Here is a 15,863-nt window from a genome sequence, read left to right on the forward strand (position 1 = left end):
CCACTGCTAAATGAGCCAATTTTAACTAATCCAAACTTTAAATTCTACCCCAAGTAGTACAGATGAAACTTCTTTGAAAACAGCATGCCAAAAATGTGCGCAGTTTTTAATATGAATTTAGCAGCATTCATCTCTCCACACATAAGGGATTAATCTGAATGAGTGAGCAAGTTCAAACGCTGTTATGGCATTTGTCGGATCTAGCCCTGTGTTACCGGAGAAAAGTCTTGAGTCTCCCTTCTCCGTCACTTTATAGCCTAAACCAAGCTGCCTAACTCGCGTAAGAATAAGAAGCGCTTAACGTGTTTTGCCGAAGCGATACCACAAAGGACAGGCCGGCGCACAAACGGATCATAAAGCGAATGATGAAATGGACGTTTGCCAAAATGCGTTCTCTGCAGACAGAGAAGTTACATCAGACCAGTCCTGCTTCACACAGCCTTCGGTGCCTGCGTTTCCCAGCAGTTGCATCAAACCCAATAAAGCGTCTTATTAGCTAATAATGTGCCAAAAGCTAATCAAAGGTAGGAGAGGAGGAAGAGTGTTATCATCGCACAATTACGAGTACTAAGGCGTAATTACGTTTACGTTTTGCATAACTGGAATCAGGACCCCGCACGCTGTCCCTGCCAACTGATTAATGGAATGCAAATAATTCAAACCAATTATTTCTTAAAGTGGCAGTGTTCCACCTGCTGGTTTTTGTGAGCTCGCTGTTGAGCTTTAATGGCTTGAATTGCCTCCAGTCACACAGACGCGCCTCGACGAAATGGCAAAGACTGAAGCCTTGTTGAACTTGACGCTCATGACGCACTGTTCGCATTTGGCTCACAGTCCAAAATATGCGTGTGTTTACCAGCAACACAGTTCAGTTGATATGTTCTAACTAAATAGGCGACATTTATACACCAAAACTGGATGAGCATTTGTATGAGATGAATTAATGTTTACAAACTTCGCTTTTTGTCACCCGTCAGTTAAAATAACAGAAAGTGTTAAAACTTAGTCTTTATTAAAGTCCTCAGCCGCTGATGCTCTTGGCTGATCAAAGTTGCCCAAATTGCTTTCATGGCTGCATGCAAACTAAGCGGTCATGGTAATTCTAACTGGCAAAAGCTGATGTCTGCAAAATTTAGGGAAATATTTCAGAAATGCTTACTGTGACATTAAACGCAATTATAAACGTGTTTCTACCATTATTCTTATATTCAAGAAAGAAACGGATAGGTTAAATATTGAAATATCCCGACAACTGAGGTTATTACACATTTATATGACAAAAAGTCTGCGTTTTTTGATAACCTAACCTGACGATACCAAGCGCAAACAGGAATCAGTTTAATGAATATAATTAATTGAAAATAATAACAAGAAGAGGTTGGAATTAATTATTTACTAACCAGTTTTAATGTGTGTGTTGTGTGTGTAACAGGGGTTTGTATGCAGGCACACTTTAGAACGTGCATATGAATAAAAACGTCATGTTTAATAGAGGTTAGAAAGTATTGATACACATGGATATTAGTTTCTGAAATATACATCGGGTCGCCACCACCGTATTTTTCATTGCCCTGCTGTGTGTTTGCAAGAATCTCTTCCACCTTGCACAATGGCCGGTCAGTCTATATATAGTCTATATGAGCCCAATGAGCACATAGGTAGAGGGTGGGGTTCCCTTGTCCTGGGTGCTTAAACTGCTGCTGTTCTTCATAAGTTAAACAAACAGTCCACCTACAGTAGCCGGCCAGGCTAACCTTCCCGGGAAGCAAGTGACTCACCATTCCACAAACGCTGCTCTCTACAGCCACACTGAAATGAAATACTCCTTTAGAGAGAGAGAGAGAGAGAGAGAGAGAGAGAGAGAGAAGGCACATACTGAGTGGGAGGGATGCTGGCAATAACTGGGAGTTAGAAATATGATTCGTATGCCTTTAAGGATGTTTCGCCACTAAACTACGGCGACACCAGAGGGGTAGAAGAAGAACAGTGCTTGTCGATTTGCGCTCACGTATTCCGATACCCCCGAGGCTGTTGCTGATTGGGAACCACATGTGGATACTTTACGTCAATCGGCCTATATACTCAGTAATTTACAGACATCTGCAAGGGCCGCTTTGAAGCGCCACAATTATTATTTGGTGTAGTCTATGTAGAAACACCCAAATGTAACGTAATTCAAAGAGAAGGCCCAGATAGATAGGATGTTGTGGACGTCTAACTTTAGGACTTGTTAGACAGCCTATATGCTAACATTTGTGTCTTTCTTATGCTGCAATCCACCATATGTCAGCATGGCAAACTGCGCAGTATAGGCAGCCAGCGGTACCTACATTTTTACCCAATAGTCCAACCTATGCGTATGGTTAACTAGCTCATCTCAAAAGAGCTCCGAAATGAGACATATGATTCTAACAGAGGTGACACGATGAGTCACAAATATTTTCATCCTGTCACTTGTGGGTTTCTTTTTAATACCACACAAATACCAAATTCTCGCTTAACGAGCTAAGAAAGCGAGAGTATGAAGCTTACAAAGACTAGCGGCCTAATTTTTGAAAACACCTCAAGAAGAATAAGTAGGATACAGGTTACAACGTGCCCTGTAAATAGGCTATCGAAATTAAAAAATGAGGTCAAACAATGAAATAATTAAAACACGCCAAGTGTGTGCAGTAAAATGGGTGAAATGCAACACAGGTCACACATTTATCTGACAGTGAGGTCGCAATTCAGGAAATGTTTGTAGGCATGAAAGATTTAGCGAAATGTAGAGGCCGAGGACAGATGAAGAGCTATCAAAAGACGTCATCAGTGAGGTTTACACGAGTGATTTCACACCATGGAGCTTTGTATACACGGGGGACAAGCCCTCTGGTTCGGCCCTTTATCGCTCCACTGATCCGGCAGGGGCACTACCATTTGTAGTAATATTTTGTTCATGTCTCATTTGAAACACAGCAATTATCGACTTACTTTAGCTACAAGTGCATTATGTATTTTGATATAGCTTATTTGAAATGTTATTGCAATAGTCTTTATAAATGTGTCCATTTATATATGCAGATGTTCAGCCTATGACATTATTTGAAAATATCAATATAAATATAAATCAAAATTGCACGTGCCCCCACCCCCACCTACATAATATGAATATATATAATCAAATAATCAGACCGTCATTATTCAAAAAGTCCCAAATATTCCAAATGACTAATACCATTAAAGGTGATCTAATTTTACATGAATTGGCTCTGTCGTGGATCTCTCCTTGTTTGAATTAAAAGGACATAACCTCGAAGTGTGTAAAGAAGCCATGTTTGATGTGAGCTCTTTCTTTCGTTCTAATCTTTCTTGATTTTCTAGGCAATATAATTTAAGATGTAGGCCTATGATTCATTTAGAGAGGTTACTTATGCCAGCCATATAGAGATTTAAATCGAAGAAATATAATAAAAATATCCTAAATGCGGGTGTATAGCATTTAATCATATAGACATTTTGCGCTTTATTATATGGACACAGCTGTGTTACTGTGTCATATTTTAAAATACATTTGTCATGCAATTTCGTATACGTCTCATAAAAGAATAATTACGGGTGAAAAGTTTTCTAGGTTTTGCCAATTAGGTTAAACTACCAAATTTAATTTCGCCAATTCAGTTTTATAAATCATTGTTCTCATATGCATCATTCAGGCTGTGGCACTATAGGCACTAAAAAATAGTTAGGCACTAATAGGTTATCTCATTAAGGAAAATCCCTGAATGTAACAGTGCCTTACCTTAACATGCCCATGCAATTTTCGAGAAGACTGATCTAAATAATTATCTTATGTCATTATTTTCACAAAAGTTGACAATTTGTCAGAACATTGCCTCCTTATGGTCGCCAAGGTAGGCTATACGTCGCCTCGTTTTTGATCACATTTTATCGACATAAATTCGAACAAATGCACCGGAACAGCAAATCCAATAATTCCCTGCTAATATTCATATCTCGTAATTGCGTCAATGAAATTATCAGCGAATTAGTTAAATATCCATATCTGCCGTCCATTTCACCACACGCCACTCCAGGCATCTTAATGAATTGTAATTATATTAGCGAACTCCATTGCTGCATTGATTTCAGCAAAAGCTGCTGAAAGTTGAATTCAGACGCCAGAGCCGCCCGTAATTGCTCAAGTCACGGAGATGGGGGCTGGGCCGAGGTAGCCATGTATAAATAGTGTGATCTCAAAAACAGAGACATAACAGCGGGAGTGATCTAACCTTCTACACCCTTATATTGCCGTGTTCACAACCGAGTGAGCAAATAAAAGAACAGACATTCACCGCTAGCTGATTTTAAAGTGGATTTCTGTGAGCAGGACCACTGAAAGCCAGCCATGGAAGAACTTACGGCGTTCGTCTCGAAATCTTTCGATCAAAAACCCAAGGAGAGCACCAAGGAGAGTATTACGTACAGGGAAGTTTTGGAGAGTGGCTTGTCGAGAGCCAGGGAGCTGGGAAACTCGGAGACAAACCTCCAGGACATTACTGAAACAAGCAACCACTGTCCGGTGCATCTATTCAAGGACCACGTAGAGCTTGAAAAAGAAAAACTGAAGGAGTTTAATGTTACAAGGGCTTCAGAAGGTAAGTTAGATGCGGCTAAAATGTTCCATTCGATGGCAAAGCGGAATCCCTAAGCTACTCTGAGCGAACCGGTGACAAAATGTTATGGTTAATGTTAGCTTACTTATATAACAAACATGCTTTCGAAGAACAGAGTCATTGTATTATTTTCAAATAGTTATTTTCACAATGTGACGGATATGATTTGTCTCCCTTTTTCCAGACATGCGTGTTGTGAAATTTCACCGATTGTCTTGCTGGCTACTTGATGTGTGCATGATAAACGCGAGCTCGGTTAAGAACTGTGTTGACAAAATAGACTATTTAAGCCCCAGATTTAGCGCTTTTACAAATCTACTGTAACAAATATCGCAGTTATATGACGTGCAGATGTTCGTTTGTCATTGCACAATACCTGCTATTCAAAACATTAGGCCGCAGTTCCAGCCACCCAATATACTGAAACAGACTCTGGCAGAACGTGGCTATAAAGGTAACTTATATTAGAATTGAAATCAAAATACCATCTTTCTATTATACATTTAGATTATAAGTTACATGTTGTATATGCTCGCATAACAGCCAAATGGGCAATATTGAAAATGTTTGGATTGTGTCTGAGCATGGACCTAATGATTCATTGAACTGTACTTTTGTAAGTAATAACCATACTTTATGAATGACATATACTGAAATAAAAACAAGCTGAAATAACAATAATCATGCCAGGTAATAATTTGCATTTGTATATTTGAAACAGCATATTTTCTCGTAATAATAATAATAATGATAATAGCATAATAATAATAATAATAATAATAATAATAATAATATCACTGATGAGAATAATAACATATTTATGACATCACTGTTACACATAGCGAGAACCTAACATATTTGACCTACTTTTAAAACAGCAGTTATCAACATTTCTCTCCTGAGTAGAAACGGTTGAAAATGGAATTAAATGGTCTTTCTATTAAAGAGTAAAAAACTAGCCATTATAAAACTATCTAGCAACACGCCACTATAAAAATGTATAGGATATAATAAGATAGATTATATCCCCCCAAATTTCCCCCAGCACTTTTGATAGAAATCATGTCAGAATACCTAATGAACGAGCTGTTCATTCAAATATGTTGTATTAGCCTACAGATTGCAGTTCTCTAAAACTTACATCTCTAAAGTGAACAATGTTTTCTTATCATTGTCATCATTAAAACTATACTAAATAAAAGTTTAGAATAGTACACTGGAACTTCATACAGGCCTTTTTAGGATGATGCAGCAATTATTGACAATGTTTTTATAGCGGCAATAAAGAATATCGAAGTGTAACATGTTTTGTTTTTGCAGTGCATTAACTGACTCCACTGTTATGGATTATCAGTGTTTACCGTGTAGCCTACATAAAATTCCTTTGCGTCCATTCTTTTAATTTCGTGATTTAATAACTATTATTTGTATAAATGACCCACTCATTTATGTAAACAAACACATTTACCGAACCGGTGCACAGGCCTACCCCCGTACTGTTCAACCGACTCTGAGTCCTTATAGTCTGACCTGAGTCTTGTGCGCATCAGGCCTTCCCGTCTCCAGACAGCGACCCTTTTCAGACTGTATGCCTTTCCCTATACAGGGATCTATGAATGCAAAGAGAAGAAAGAGGACGTCAAATCCGAGGACGAGGACGCACAAGGCAAACTGAAGCAGAGACGGAGCAGGACGAATTTTACGTTGGAGCAACTGAACGAGCTGGAGAGGCTATTTGACGAGACGCACTACCCGGACGCGTTCATGAGAGAGGAGCTGAGCCAGAGACTCGGCCTGTCGGAGGCCCGTGTGCAGGTACGTGTAGCCTGGCCTAGATATTCGCCACGAGTGGACACTATGTGAATGCACAAGAGTCTACACAAGAATGAAATATCAAAATAAAAGTGTCACTATCCCCCATATGACACGTACTGGATTTTAAAAACGTATTATTACATCGTATACAACAGTCTAACTATATGGCAGGCGTAAATGCAAAACTCACCATTTGTTTACCTGTGTTCACAATAATAATTGTATCTTTACTCAGTCATTTATTTACTGCATTTTTGTCATTTCAAAAAGTATGTGCTGCATGTTTTGAAGCCTGTGACTTGAGGGCGGAGTCGTATCAGTGTTCTTGCATCCAATATTGTTAAATGTTGATGCACAACACAGCAGGCTAATAATTGCTAACTGGATATTAATATCTGGAATCATTTGGATGGAGGATGAACGACTATTGAATATTATTATATGTGAAGAAGAGCAGCAATGTAGGCCCGATAATAATACCATAATAAATACAAAAACCAGCAATGATAAAAATATTTACAACAGGCAACAATATCAAAAGTAGTAGTAATCGTTTATGGTAACAATTTAACTAGGCCTACAATTACAGATGCAGTTCAATAACTATAGGGTAACTAACATGGCACTTTAATAAATTAATATCCACATGAGAAGAAGAATGCAGGAAAGCTGAAGGACAGTTGAACCATTTTAATAAAGCACTTTGCACCGCGGCCCTTGCGGGTTAATCTTTCGCAGCCGAGGCTTTGAAAGAGTTGCTGTTGTTCTGTTTACGTGTTTATTTCAAAGTCAAATAAACGCTGGACTCGTTTGTACCCATTGCCAATTTGATGCACGGTTGAACTGCATGCAGTGAAGGAAGACTGCCTCTCTCCCCTGGCTCTTCCAGGCGCTAAATTCAGAGGAAAAGTTGCTTATGTGCTGCGGATAGATCTAACCACATCATTAAAATTAATGAAGAGATTGAGCTACTGCTGCGGGGGACACCTTCCCATGTCAGTCACCTCATTTTCCCCGGCGTTATCTTTGTAATATCTGCCATTGGCTTGATATACTGTTCCCATAAAAATGTATTAGAAATAATTCAATTCTAATGTAACTCCTACTGTGGCATGCCTCGTGTTCGGCAATTTAATAGGAAGAATAAGTAATATTGTGAGTCTGTGTGACAGCTTGCAAGCGCAACATTTTTAAAATGTCGTTTTAGAGGCAGACTCGAAATCAAATTAAGGGAAGGGGGTGACCGAATACTGTATGAACACCAAATACAAAACGCAACGAGAGAAAAATGTACTCCGCTTTAAAAACGGACCACTTTACATGAGCAAGACATGCATATTTCCTTTTGCCTGTTTGAAAAAAAAAGTCGCCACATTTTATGTCAGTAGCCGAGGGACATATTTCAATTTAAACCGAAAATCCATTGTAAGTCAATTGTACACCATGCTGTAGATAGCTGATATTAACCTGTACTTTGTCGTGCAACAGAAACCCCACACCGACCAGCTGTCAAGAATCTAATTGAAAGTTATGAGACCTTAGTGAGCAGCAGGCAGTAATTCAATTACGACTAATATCTTTCTGGTTTCTGGTGCAGAGCTAAATTAAATGTCATTATTCACTGTCTCTAATAAAAATCAAAAGGAAATCAGATTAGGGTATTTGAGAAACGCATCATTGAGTGGCCCTTAATGAAGAAATAACTGTCTAAAGCAGTGTAGCTCACTTTGCTTACCATGCTGCTGGATAATTGGAATCGATCAGGAGACTGAATTCTTTTGATTTATTTCCAACAAGAGAGCAATGTAAATATAACATTTCGCAAATGACAACGCTAGTAATAATAATAATAATAATAACGATAATAATAATAACAATGTTAATGATATTATTATTAATAGTAATAATAACAATGACGTAATAATGCGCAGTCTAATTTTTTTTAAATAATTGGCAAATAGTGCAACAACAAATGCAACATCACGAGGCAAACTATTCCTTATTTTCAATCGATTTTTTCGCTCCCATCTCTCTCTCTGATTTATCACAAGTTTCAAAGCGAGATGCGCCAGACACCCTTTCCCAAGTGTGCAGGTTTAAAAATAGCCGTAATTGATGTGAAATCGGCCAGCACGCACTCCTGCTTCCAGAGGCTGGGGTTGACAAATAATCCACGGTTTAACACTTATTGTCCAATAATGCACATGTTATTGACTAACATATTACCCAACTTCCCTTGACATGCTTTGAACGAAACGTCCGCAGCATAATGGCGATCGGCACCTGGGATGATTAAACATTGCCCTTTGTGGTCCATCCACTCACTAATTTAGCCACTGTAAATGATAATCATTAAAAAGGCAGGGCGAGGATTATAATGAAACCCTCCAAAGGGAATAAAGCTAATAACAATTAACGGCATGGTGATTAGAAGAGGTTTGGGCTCAACTGGCGGTGCATGGTCGAGATCCAACACGTGTGTTTTGATCAAAAGGGCGATGTTTAGTATACCCTATTAAATGTGATTATTTTTAATATGAACAAATGAATGAAAATAACATTTCCAAACGTTTAGGATAAAACGAACCATTGTTTTACAGGTGTCTGTTGCCACCCCAGCCCTACCAATTAAACTAGCCTTTTTTTTAGAATATTGACACTGCATGTAAACGGCATGTGAGGTTTCCAATGAAACAAGCAATCTCTTTATATAGATATTTTATTACACGCTTGTTACTCTTAGATTAAAATATCGTTTTTTTTCTGTTTGCAGGTGTGGTTTCAAAACAGACGAGCCAAGTGTCGAAAACAAGAGAATCAGATGCACAAAGGTGGGTGTCGCTCTTCCTGCAAGATGCTTTTCCAATAGAGTTTATTTCAATCGATTGAGCTGAACTACCCAGCAGTTAATGCTCTGCGTTAAGATCTCCAGAGCATTACACAAGTCAGTCTTCAAAAGAGAATTATGGAAAACAAAGCGCGTGTATTTTTTGGTTCCCCCTAGGACGCGGTAAATTAGCTCTCTAAAGAGGCGTATTTTATTGTGATCAATAAGTCTTACGGGTCAAAATTTTTACACATGGGCACCAACTAACTGCAAAGAAATAAGAACACTGCCGCATATATTATAACTCCATTTCATTTCTCCACCTTTACTTCCAGGCGTTATTTTGGGGACGGCGAGTCACTTGGAAGCCTGCAGAGTCGCGCCATATGTCAACATGGGGGCCCTAAGGATGCCATTCCAGCAGGTACAAGTGCTTAGCCAGTGTTTATGTTTAATATCATGAGCATAAATCAGTGAAATTACACACACACAGTTGCTTTCACTGGAACACATATGTATGTGCAATTCATACCCAGTGTTGTGTATAGGGAATATGAATATATATGTATGTATTCATGAAATACTCATTTGACATGAGAGAGACAGTAGCCTAGTGCCTCTGCTATCTTTGGGCGTATATGCATATTTTATCCCAGTGCAGTCCCACTCTCCAGGACACCCAGCATAACTTTGTTTCTTTCAACTACATAATGTGCCTGTATAGCAAAAGACTGACAGTTGCATCCAAATGAGAGAGCTTGTGCTTTGACTTCAAAAACCAAGGATGGTTTATTTTAGAGCCGTTTTGTGCACACTTCTACATGTTACACAGTGCGTTGGATGGACTGTGTTGGTCTAGGGTTATTCTCAGAGGACTGGCGATTGATAGCTCTGTGGAAAGGGCAAAGGGGAAGTGTTTTTGGTGGCAGTATGTACATGTGGGTACAAATGTGTGTGTGTGTGTGTGTGTGTGTGTGTGTGTGTGTGTGTGTGAGGTAGGGATGGAGCAAAACTGATACTGTGTATGCTTGTGTCTGTGTAAGTGCTTGTGTGTGTATGTTTGTGTGTGTGTGTGTGTGTGTGTGTGTGTGTGTGTGTGTATGTGTGTGTGTGTTTGGTGCGGCTCGGCCCAAGCCTACCTTTCACCTCGAGGGCCTGTTGATAGGCGAGCAAGATTAGAAGAAATGCAGACATTTGATCTGCTGTATCTGTTTTAGAAGCCGGCCATAACGACTGACTAAGAACTGCCTGCATTACCCTTCTACTCCTCTACCCCCCCCCCCCCCCACACACACACACACATACACACACCAATCCAAAAGAAGAAGAAGAAGAAACAGCTGCAGCAGCAAGGCCTAATTAAGCTAACAGAGAGTGCAATGTGCGGGCAGATAAAAGAGATTATGAGAGGTGGAGGGGAATAAAGAGCCTGATGGATATTGGCACTGAGCTGCGTTGGCAGGGCTCAAGTGGGGAGTCTGCATACATCCAGAGCAACCCTGGGCTGCGGCAAAAGCCAGCTCTTATCGCACGTTTGCTCTGTGTATGTATGCATGTATAAATGTATGTGCACCGAATACCCAACACCTGTTGGTGGTCAGAGGGCTGGGCACTTGGGCAGTGCCAGTCACGTTTAGCCCTTGCAACCCCCGTGACTCACCTCGACTGCACTAGGCTGCTGACACGCCAAAGGGGTGATGGTAGGGGTCTAGTATCACGAACGGGAATTCAGGGGTCGCCGCAACTTTCGAGGAACGCCGGCTTGTCCTCTTTGACACGTAGTGCCGAGGCAAATGATGTTTGTAGCACGGGGCAACTGGAAATAACACAACAAGTCAAAACAAAACAAAACTAAAGGCCAAGGCCAAAGATTCGCGTGAGCTGCAGCCTGCAACTGTCACAAGTGTTATTTATGAGGCTATTCTCAAACACAAACTGATATCAAAGACGCTTTTTTAAGGAAAAAAAGTACTCAATGCTGGTTGGAGTCATTTGGAAAAGAAAAGCATGCTCACACTGCAGCTTGCAATTTGGTGACTAGCATATGGTGCCAGTCTCTCTCTGCCAATGGTATGTTCCGACAGCAAAATGAATTTAAATGAAATTCAGGGTTTTTTTGCTCCACTTATGCCTTACCAACTGAAGCACAAGATTTATTTTGGTTGGGTGGAAACAAAACATGCTTTACTTATTATTTGAAAAATATATATTTATATACTCACTGTTCTGTGAAGTCACTCAAGAAAAAGAGAGAAAATAGAGGCGTCCTGTAGATCTTTGCCTGAAGTTTTTGAAGTTGGGGGGATGTATAGTTTTCACTTCAGCGAAATAATTACGCCGACTGAGCGCAACATGATATTTTATTCTGCTTATACTGCCTTTCCTGCTCCCCTCCCCACTGAAGGCTACTCTGAAATACATCTGGATAAATATTTATGGCTTTATACGTGCAGATATTTGTGGTGCAAAGCTGTTTGTTTATGCAATTGAATCCATAATTAGGATTAGGAGATGATGTGCAATTTCAAGGGTGGACGTAAAATGTCAGACTAATGTGTTTGGATTTGGGCCCGACAGGCTCCTTCTACTCTGGCTCTCTGACTGTGAGAGCAGACTGTGTGATTCGATTACGTGAAAATGGTGGAACATCAAAACAGAGCGAGTCTTTGAGTGTTGTATTATTTTCACTGAAAACATACAGTCAGGAGAAAGGCTATGGAGACCTTGGGGGGGGGGGGGGGATTGAACACGGTCAGGATATGAGCTTTCATACTGTTGGTTGATCACTTTCAGTGCATAGAGTACACAGTAAACAACCTGGTATGCACACAGGTTCATACATACATATGCATTCTGTTGCACTGTCATTCTCTGCCTCGCGCAGGCAAACAAACACGCACACACGCGCATGCACGCACACACGCACACACACACACACACACACAGACATACACAGACAGCACACAAACAGACATTGACATCTGGGCTCCAGTAACTAAGTGTGTATTTCTGTCCTGCAGGTCCAGGCTCAGCTCCAGTTGGAGGGCGTCGCCCACTCCCATCCCCACCTCCACCCGCACCTGGCGGCGCACGCCCCTTACCTGATGTTCCCGCCTCCACCCTTCGGACTACCAATCGCGTCGCTGGCAGACTCGGCCTCGGCGGCTGCGGCGGTGGCGGCCGCCAAGAGCAACAGCAAGAACTCCAGCATCGCCGACCTCCGACTCAAGGCAAGGAAACACGCCGAGGCGCTAGGACTCTGACCCCCCCCTCCTCACCTCCCCCCCCACCCCCCCAAAACCCGAACCCCCCCCTCACCCCTGCACGGGCTTCTCTCGCCGCTCTGAACTGATAATTGCTCTTCTCACACAAGACTTTGTTGCCCGTGAAAAAAAAAAAAAACAGGGGGGGCCCGTGACACTCACAGTTTAAAGCAAAACGAAAAACAAAACCTACAGACAAGAAACTGAAACTGAGAAAAAAAAGAGAGAGAGCGAAAGAGAGAGAGAGAGAGCGAGAGAGAGAAAGACAGAGGGAAAGAGAAAAGAAAATTGTCACAAAAAAGAAAAACCAGCTGCCAAAACAAACCACTTGCAGAGACGAAAAAAAATGGTACTTAAATACCAATGAAATCACCTTTTACTTTTCGCCCAACAGGCAGGACTTCTTGGAGGCCAGTGGCTCAACCCTTTCCAGTCTCACATCACAACCCCAGGACCGTACAAACATCTCTGGATGTCTGTCTGAACAAACCTGCATTTAAGAGAAGACTTTTTTCTTTTTTTTTTAACAAAAAAATCAAAGTGAAACAGAAAAAAAAAACTCTGGGGGCAAAGAGAAACAAAATGAAAAGAATGAAACAAGCGGGGGCAACAAAGCTTGAGCTTTTGAGCCAAAAAGTGTATGTAATGGCAGGACTCGGGAGCGCGGGGATGCCCTCACGTTACAAAAGACACACACACACACACACATGCACAGATACACACACACAAACACACACACACAAAATGGTCTCCATGTTCACCTCCAGCCACTGTGTTCCTTGTCACTGCTCACAGTTCAGTGCATGTGCTCAAACGAAGAAAAACACCATTTGGGGCTGGCCTCCACTCTTACTGAAATTTGCCCTTGTTGTTGTTTTGATCACTGCCACGACAATTTTCCACTATATTTCTCATCTAGTGCTAAGATTTTAGACGCCCATTTTCTTTTTGTCTTTTTTGTTTGTTTGTTCGTTTTGCTGTGGACAGAGCTAGGAAGCAGCAATAACACCACCTGTAAAAAAAAAACAAAACACAAAAACGAGAAAAAAAGTATTAGTTTTGGGGTAAGTTATTGTTGTTATTATTATTATTATGATTATTATTATAATTCTGATTCTATCTATTTTTTGGTTTGTTTGGTAACGTTATATTGCTGTATTTTCTTCTGGGCATGTCTGGAAGAGCTTTTGCTTTGGAGTGTCCCTCTCGGCTTTCTCTTGGCTTTCGTTCGTCCAACTGTGCTGTGTCCTGGGAATAGAAGTGATGATAGCCTTTGCACTTCAGGTCTTGTTTAAGGAGTTTACAATTCGCACTGCAAGAAGATACTACTTCTTAAAAGGGGGAGGGGGAAGGAATATAAAAACAGTTTTTGTGTGTGTGTATGGGGGGATAAGGGGAATAAGGGTGAGGGTGTTTTTTTTTGGGGGGGGGGGTCTCATGTCATCACAAAGGCATTCAAGTGACACGTTTTAAAAGGAGAAAGGGTAACTGCAATTTTGTAATTTAAAATATCAAGGAGGCATCAGTTAAACTGAAATGCAATTATGTGCAGTTAAAGTGCAATACTGTAAATATGAAAAAGTTAAAATAGCGGTTAAAATTGTTAATGATTATTAAAAAAAAATGAAAAGAACAGCGATTTTCAGTCATTTTTGGCACTGATATCGGTGTATGAAACTTCTTTGCCAAACAGACACAATTTCTTTTTTAGGCTGTGTATGGTAAATCATCTGCAGAAGTTGATGGTATTGCAACATAGTTTTTGTACATTTTGAAGGAAACCATGGCAACTTGCTGAGGTAGACGAAACGATTCTGTTCAATTCTGTTCTGATCAGCAGCAGAACTGCTTGGATCAGGTATCATCGACATCTCTGGGTTTAGCAAGGGTAACAAAAGTCCACCAAAGTTAACGTTCAACACAGATTTATTTTATATGATTTGGTTTTAATCTTCTGCCATTCTTTGTAGGGCATAACTGCTTGATGACGATCAAAACTGTTTTGATCTGAATGGCACGGAGTACATTTGAAAGAAAACTGTCTCTCTGCCACAAAAACAAGCATGCTAGTCATTATGTTGCTATCCATTTGAAAATAAGTGAAGACACTTGGGTAGTTGCCACCAGTTTGGGATGTGGGTGTGGGGGGAAAATGTCATTGTTTGCAACACTACTCTCAGTATGTTTTGAATAACCATAACGTTACTGTTCGCAATTGCCTTCAAACCAGTAGAACCCAGAAAGGTCTACCTTCACCGGTATGACATGTGCTGCATTTGCTCTATCCACCGCCTGTAGAGTTGTTTTAGTGATGTTTCCATTTTTTAAATTAAATCCATGGGTGCTTTTATTTATTATGTTGTCCAAAGGTTTATGAAGGAAAATAGTTGGACTACAAGTGTACATTTTTACATGGCTTTGCATTTATTTTTATATATTTTTAAATGTAAACTTTTTTTTTTCCTTGCCACCATTTTGAATAGCAAATTATGATTGCGGATTATGTTTCTTTTTTTTGGCTAAAATGTAGCGTGTCTGGGTTTACAAAACATTTCAGGGATGGTGGATCAAACCATAAGACTTTGTGTTGCGATTTACGTATACCGCTCCATGAAATTTGTTGATATACCCATCAGTACTTTTATTGGCATTTCATATGCAAGCATGCGTAAACATGATTCACCATAGAGATTTTTTTTTTCTGCTGATTCACAAAATATGAATGTACATCTTGTACAAGTAAACTATCAATAAAGTTATACATATTTGTAATGGGGTTTTATGACACTCTTCTGTAACTTCTGGAAAATAAACAACACGATTCTCTATCCAAAAGTCTATATTTCTAAATTAATACAGCAAGTCTACACAAAAGGAGATTGTAAAACCTTAGTGTTGACAGTGATCAAGTCTTCATAAGGATTCATTTTAGAGCCTTACAATGTTGTGTAACATTCTAAGAAAAAGTAACTGTGTATAGAACTTTTAACAAGGTGTCCATATCTTCATAGCTGGAGGTCAAACAAATCCAGAGTTTAATTACTATTTGTGGCCCATACAGAGGTGCAAAGCAGCAAATGAAATTCATACACCAAAAAAAAGTAACAGAAAGCTATTCAAGGGCATAGGAGAACGAACAAACGTGGATATAGCTCGCTGTTATTTCCTGTGATGCTGTAAAACGGTAGTGGCGATCTGTATCTTGTAAGTAACACATCTTATAACATGTGTGTGCTTGAAGCCTTGGCTGCATCTGGTGAAACAGTCTCAGGTTACTGACGCAGTGGAAGGCAACCGTAGTGC

The 15,863-nt window shown here is 40.1% G+C and overlaps 1 protein-coding gene across 1 annotated transcript; it reads left to right on the top strand.

Moving 5' to 3' along the window:
* Nucleotides 1-4,267: 4,267 nt before the first annotated feature.
* On the top strand, nucleotides 4,268-13,144 carry shox (shox homeobox). The gene is made up of 6 exons (XM_076263382.1): nucleotides 4,268-4,637; nucleotides 6,262-6,470; nucleotides 9,244-9,301; nucleotides 9,633-9,721; nucleotides 12,318-12,527; nucleotides 12,955-13,144. The coding sequence occupies exons 1-6, from the start codon at nucleotides 4,388-4,390 to the stop codon at nucleotides 13,042-13,044; spliced, it is 906 nt and encodes a 301-aa protein (XP_076119497.1). The 5' UTR covers nucleotides 4,268-4,387; the 3' UTR covers nucleotides 13,045-13,144.
* The last annotated feature ends 2,719 nt before the right edge of the window (nucleotides 13,145-15,863 follow it).

The sequence above is a fragment of the Alosa pseudoharengus genome, unplaced genomic scaffold (assembly GCF_046254945.1).
Source record: "Alosa pseudoharengus isolate Yale_2024_CS ecotype anadromous, Long Island Sound unplaced genomic scaffold, YU_APseudo_1.1 YU_APseudo_1.1_scf_3, whole genome shotgun sequence".
NCBI lineage: Eukaryota > Metazoa > Chordata > Actinopteri > Clupeiformes > Clupeidae > Alosa > Alosa pseudoharengus.

Bases quoted from the DNA above. Each gene is read 5' to 3' on its own strand.
- shox (XM_076263382.1), top strand. From the start codon at position 4,388: ATGGAAGAACTTACGGCGTTCGTCTCGAAATCTTTCGATCAAAAACCC. The intron at 6,471-9,243 runs GTACGTGTAGCC...TTCTGTTTGCAG, and splicing joins TGTCGGAGGCCCGTGTGCAG to GTGTGGTTTCAAAACAGACG. The intron at 9,302-9,632 runs GTGGGTGTCGCT...CTTTACTTCCAG, and splicing joins AGAGAATCAGATGCACAAAG to GCGTTATTTTGGGGACGGCG.